Source organism: Solea solea, chromosome 19 (assembly GCF_958295425.1).
Source record: "Solea solea chromosome 19, fSolSol10.1, whole genome shotgun sequence".
In the NCBI taxonomy this organism is placed as follows: Eukaryota; Metazoa; Chordata; class Actinopteri; order Pleuronectiformes; family Soleidae; genus Solea; species Solea solea.
This window is the reverse complement of record NC_081152.1, coordinates 3,488,166-3,494,820: the sequence shown is the minus strand read 5'-3', so window position 1 is coordinate 3,494,820 and position 6,655 is coordinate 3,488,166. Positions and strand designations below refer to the sequence as shown.

Genomic DNA, 6,655 nt, shown 5'->3' with positions numbered 1-6,655 from the left:
GTTTGAACATTGTAATGGAAAAAAGCAGCTGAAATGCTCTGTGTTCTAAGGGTTAAAAGAGTCAACATTGTCTAGGCAGCAAAGGGGAAAAAGGGAGAGCGTTCCACAGTCGAGGTGCTTCTGCTTCAAAGGAGCAATCACCTTAAAATGGGTCTTTAGGACTATGAGTAATCTGACCTGACCTGCTGACCTCAGACTGGTGGGTGTCGGTTGTGAAGCTGTAGCAGGTCAGAGATGTAATGAGGGGTTTGACCATGCAACACTCTAAAAGTTAGGGTCAAGATTTTAAAATAGATTCTAAAATTCAATTCACGCCTTCTAAATTGTCTTAAATGTCGGCCGAGTTCGGCCTTCAGGGCCACCGTACTCCTCTAAAACAAAATTAATCACACGGACAACTATATTGAAAATACAATTTATTACACTGAGTAATAAATACATACAAAGATGCAAGTAACAGCATTTTCCTTTTTTTTTAATACCAAAACCAACCTCAACACGAATGAACCAATGCATTTGGCACATCTGTCCTTCACACACTCACTCATTCATGTCTTACATGGGTCTGAAAAACAGACTGAACACTATCAAAAAAGAAGTCTCCATCTAACCCTGTACAAGCCATGCAGTGTGGTACAATTAAAACCATGGGCCCTTTCACATGCAGAAACCAAAATGCTTAAATATGGAGTCAAAATTAAGATCCCAAAAGTTGGGGGCGTTAAAAACAAACTACATCCTCGATGATATTTGAATTCCAATGAGCGACATGTGATTTAAATGATCCTCCAGAATCCTCAGGAGTCATGAATTGTATGTATATTTTTTTTTTCTTTCCTCTAGGAGATGAGCTTGCTTTTCCAATCCTTTGTTCATTTACTTCCTCCTCTCAGAGGAAATACCATGCAAGTTTATTTATTGTTTCGATGAGACGGTTAGTTCTTCTTGCAGGGACGAACGTGGGATTGCAGCTAGGACCTGGCGTTTCTCTCCGTCTCTGCCAAGCATTCGCGCACCAGCCCTCTGGCGTGGATTATTCCTGTGAGGAAACGCAAACACACACGCTCCATGAACAGACTTTTAATCACCCACTGCTGCTCTGTGTTTAACACGTGCACCGAGCCTGGATTATGCAGCTGCTGTGTGTGGAGATAGTCATTTTTAGATATATTTAGATATCGAAATAGTGTTGAGCTCAAGTTATATGCAAAATCCAAAAGTCATTAAACACGTTTACTTGTTCAATTCAAGCTCAGTATCACCACACTTAGTGCTTCACTTTGAATATGAAAGTGCATATTGTTCTCTATGTACCGCAAAGACCACTGCGATCCTCCGCTGCTGGTTTATTGGAGGTTCCCCACAACAGTGGAAAGAAAATTGGGGATGCCGCCTTTGTTACTTATGCCACTGAACTTTGTAACACACTACCCTTAGATATCAGGGGATATTTTTAAAAGAAGACTTACAACTTATCTTTTTACTCTAGCCTTCAATTAGCTCCTTTTTATTCCATCCTGTGTTGTGTTTAATTTGCATTTCGTTTTTAAGTTTTAAGTTAAAAACAAAGTTTTAGCCAGTGGCTATTTGTGTATGTGTGTATGTGTGTGTGTGTGTGTGTGTGTGCACCTGTGAGGGGCACTTCCTACATTGCTGTATGCTCTTACTTGTTGCGTAATGTTTTATCTGTGCTGTATTTATTTGTCCTTCTACATGACATTACCTGCTGAGTGATATTTGATGTTTTATCTGTGTTGTATTTATCTTTAGGTAGCGATGTAAATTAGATGTAAGATGTAAATTAGAGATGTAAATTAGCCCAAGGCTAACTCTGGTGTAATGCATCAAATGGTGACATTTATGTTTTTAATTGCACATGGTCCCTTTCAAATAAAATAAAATCAAATCAAACCTCTTGACTCAAACCTCTTGACTCAAGCCTTTGACTCAAGCCTTTGACTCAAGCCATTGACTCAAGCCTTTTCCTACTTTATTCCACCCTGTGTTGTATTTTACCGTTTTATTTGCATTGTTTGAAAAAACAAGGTTTTTACTTTTTGACTTTAGACCTTTCCTTTTCATTCCACCCTGTGTTGTGTATTTATTGTAAAGCACTTTGAGCTGCAATCCTTGTATGAAAGGTGCTAAGTTATTAGTCAATTCAAATTCAGTTTAGGGCCCTATAAAGTCTTGCATATCTGCATATCTAGGGTTATTTGTTGTTTTACTTGCCTCTTTTCAGTCTCTCCATGGCAGTCTTGCTTCCAGCATATGTGGGCCTGATCTCCTTCCCGAGTTCTTCGATGATGGCCAGCAGCTCTGCATATTTGTTCTGAGGAACTTGGCTGCCGGTGGAGCCCTGAGGTTGGAGCAGACCCAGATGAGATGAGCCACATTTGACACACTTCGAATTGTCTCTTTTTTTCTCTCTCTCTCTTTCTCTTTTCTTGGTAAGTGAAAATGCACTTGTTTGCTGACAGCATCACAAAACAGAAGCTGACGTAGCAGGATAAACAATGGGCCTGTCAGACCCCAGTTCAGGGGCCCTGAGGCCCAAGTCTCTGCACTACTATCCTGATAGTTTCACTAGAATGATATTCACCTCGATGTTTTAATGGGCCCTGAGACCAGGTAACACTGGTTATATTATGTGTCCCCTCAAACATACCATGTCATTCACCCCTTATATCTTAAAGGGGCCCCTCAGCCCTATCCTTTTACCCTTTTGGCTCACAATCCATCCCAGATAAATATATGAGCACTAATTAGAAGGATGACATGCCCTTAATTGTAATACGTATATATTTCTTTTTGTTTAACTAGACTTTCTCTCCTTTTAATTTTGTTTGTTGCCTTTTTTCAGTTCAGTTAACGTCCTGAGGCACATATCCACTTTTGATAGTGTGTATATATATATATATACATATATATATATATATATGTATATATGTAAAAATGATACATATACATATTTAAATATAAAAATAATTTTTAATATATTAAAAAAGCTGCAAATTAATGTATCGATTGATTGATTGTTGTATCAATACTTAATTAAGTACAGACTACTTTGATGATCAAGTCATCGGATTCGAGGCCAAAACAAGACATTTTGTAGGTTTTTGTGTTTTTTTTCTTAAATAAAACAGAATAATAGTAAAGAAAATAATTGTTAGATGCAGCCCTGATTTAATTTAACATAAATGAGAGGCCGAGTAACTTGCTATACTTGCTATAAGTCATTGTCAATAGATAATGTTGTTAGGAGACACTTCATGTAAAAACATCTGTGAAGCTTTACTGTACCTGAGAGAATCCCAGAGATGGAGGTCCGTAGTCATTCAGGAGAGGCCTGTAAGACTGCAACGTGGCCAGGTTCGCTGCTGAGGAAGACTGGAGGTTTCCAACTGTTGGCAGATCAAAACAAAAATGTTAATCATTAACAATAAATATATTGATTTCATTTAGTCTTTCACATGTGACGATGAGACAAAACAAATTGTGTAATGATAAAGAACAGCTTCTCCCTCGACATGGCAGGGACTCAAACCCGGCAACCCTTGGGTCACAAGCCTTGGTCATGGGCTGCCCATGATATTAAATTAAATGAAAGTGAAAGAACACAAAAGGCAGGAAAGAAACATGTGAAATGATCAAAAGGAGTAAAATATACAGGACAAACAAGTAAAAAAGACACAAATAAGGCAACAGAGAAGCACAGAGAGACACCACATGACCACAGGATGCAAAATAATAGACAGAGATGCAATAACCATGACACACAACAGTCATTTATAGACCTCTGCACAGCATGAGCATTTCTCTAAAATATTCCGTCAAAAACAAAATGAGAAAGACGGAAAAGAAGCCCCCAAAAAAGACAGAAAACACGAGAGATGCAGAACAAATGAGTGACACAAAATCTAGATACACTGATCCACCACGAGATGCACGATGAAAGGAAACAAAACAAGGTGAAGGCGACAACACAGGGGACAAGATACGAACACACAAAAAACAAATACACACACAAAGATGCAAAAATTAGCATACAGAAAACAACCAAGAGAGATCCAACATTATCATAAAGCAGACAAAGACACAAGTACACAGTCCCCTCCAAATGTTTGCTGTAATGTATTTACACACTCATGTGTTGCTGATTTTACTTCACAACATCAAAAACAAACTGCTCGCTATTTAATCTTTTTTTTCCTCTTCCCCTGTTTGTGTGTTTTTTTTGTGTTTTTTTTACTCCTCCATCATCATCGCTGCTCCCCTGCTGCTTTGTTCGCGTGTAATATCCCGTCTGCGACACCAGGTGTCCTCAAAGAGTCATAAAAAAATTCAGAGGCAGATCGATCAGCAGCGAGCACCGAGGAGCATCATGGAGGAAACGGAACAAGGCTGGCTCAAGAAGACACAAGTGATACATTTTTGTCACCGTGTTACGGCAGCCGCCCGCCGGGACCGCGACCTCGGACGACGGAGAACCGCATTTTAGGAACCGCCGCTTTCTCAGCACACATCCCGGCCGTGTTTCTCCGCCGACCGATGCCACGGAAGGCGCTCTTTTACATTAGTAATAATGGCGGATATGAATTAGCCTAGCTCCCAGGATCTGACCCTATATATATAACTGGACAAAAACTACAGACACGGTCTTTCTCCAGGTATTCTCCGAGACCCCGAATTTAACACACGGTTTAACCCACGGATACTTTGATTTTCAGCCCAATTTTCTCCTTACCCTGATTCCCAGAAGTTCCCGGAATGTGCTGGTGGATATTGGGTTTATAAGACATTCCCAAAGACATTGTAAATTAAAGAAATAAAAATGACCCGAAATTCAGTGAAGCGTCTGTCTCTCACTTTTTGTTTACAACAGCGGCACCGGCAAATATGGCCGTCACTTTATATTGACACCCACTACTGTGCTTTGTAACACTGTACCGCTACGGCTTATCAACCAAACCCTTGGCTTTTTCCCCCCCTTCCTTAAAATAATGAAATACACACAAAAAACGTAATTTTTCTGACACGGAACGGGGAATTTAACACGCGGCTTAACGCATTTTAAACACGTTTCGGTGACATTTATCAGCGGGCTAACTTAAAAGGCACTTTTTAAACTCTAATAAAAGATGATCTCGCCTTTTTGTTTAAATGTCGCGTGTGAACATGTGAGTCGCTTTCTGTCACATTTTTTAAACTCTATTCGGTTTTTATTGCGCGTTAAAAGGCAGGGAAACACCATTGAGGAGCACATTATCATATCATATGTAAACAGTTTTAGGTAAATGTTTACATGAGTCGGCCATTGTACGTGTGTCGTAAAATGCTTTTGTTTCAGTCAACTTCGCTTTACTGTGAATTATTTTTAATTTAACTCAAATATTATACCACGTTAAAAAAACAGGCATTAATAAGTTACTTATTAAATAAATCACACACATACACGATATATTTGCTGATTATTTAAGTTCACAGTGAACACAGTAAGTGCAGTAAAAGGCTTTTGTTTAAGTTTTCCTCTCTCTCTCTCGCACACACACACACATGAACACAAACAGAGTGAGGCAGATACCTGTCTTTGTCTGTGGGGGCGCGTCCATTGCTTCAGCCACTGAGAATAAAATGAATCTTTGCTGCTCCTCACATTAACTTGTTCAGAAAGTAAAATTAAAGGATTCAGCCACTCTATAGTGGAAGCATGTGGCTGTGAAGCAGAAGACACAGGAGGAGAAAAAGAGGGGAAGCTCTATTATACTTGTCCCCCTCTGCTCTGACCCCCACTGAGCCACATGGTTGGAAGCACAAGAACAAGGCCTGGTTCCTCAGGGTCATGACCTGGGACCACTGAAGATGTGGAGCTCTGCACTTAAGGACACAGAATAGAGTGACATTTAATGGAAACACAATTTTGAATATTTACTGGCAAAAATCAACAACCCAGTAGTATATGAATGATTAAAATGAACCCCAATTAACACACTGTATGGTAAACAAGAACAATACAGCATCAGTCCATATCACCAAGTAATATTATTGTCTAAAATGGGCCATTCTGTATAACAGGAACTCATACTTATAATTAAATTAAATGAATAGATGTAATACTCTACAGCCATTTTTTCCAAACCTTGTGAAAATTCAGCAGGAAATTGTGTGTATTTTCTTCCCTGTGTTTAATTTTATGACTTTTAACATAAGTAAAGTGTTTGAGAACCCTTTAAAAATGCTTTATAAATACAATGTGTTATTGTCATTGTATATGAATTGTGAAGAGCAAAATTGTTTATTTATTACTGCCCTTGGTGTAACACCCAATATTATTTTTGAAATAAAAAAACAGGCCACTCTGCATAAGAACTTCTATAATGGGAGTAAATAATATCCTAAGCAGTGGTTTTAAATGAAAAGATTCCACATTCATCCATTAACAATAATCATGAAAATATGTATAAGCCTTTGGTTTACATTTTAAACAAAGGTGGTGGGTAGAAAAACTGATACACATTTTGTAATCTCAAATAGTTCACAGAAAACTTTATTAACATGCAATTTGTGGTCAAATTATGTCCCCATAATATTTTTTCTTGGCTGAGAAGCAAATGAAAGTGTGCAAATAGTAAATTATATTTAGTAGTTGTTG

The 6,655-nt window shown here is 38.5% G+C and overlaps 1 protein-coding gene across 1 annotated transcript; it reads right to left on the bottom strand.

The window, feature by feature from the left end:
• Window positions 1-403: 403 nt before the first annotated feature.
• LOC131445839 (cyclin-dependent kinase 2-associated protein 1) lies at window positions 404-4,914 on the bottom strand. Its single transcript, XM_058616533.1, has 4 exons — window positions 4,751-4,914; window positions 3,307-3,407; window positions 2,233-2,359; window positions 404-1,039 (listed from the first exon to the last, which is right to left on the bottom strand). Exons 1-4 carry the CDS (start codon window positions 4,815-4,817, stop codon window positions 972-974), a joined length of 363 nt encoding a protein of 120 aa, XP_058472516.1. The 5' UTR covers window positions 4,818-4,914; the 3' UTR covers window positions 404-971.
• Window positions 4,915-6,655: the final 1,741 nt, after the last annotated feature.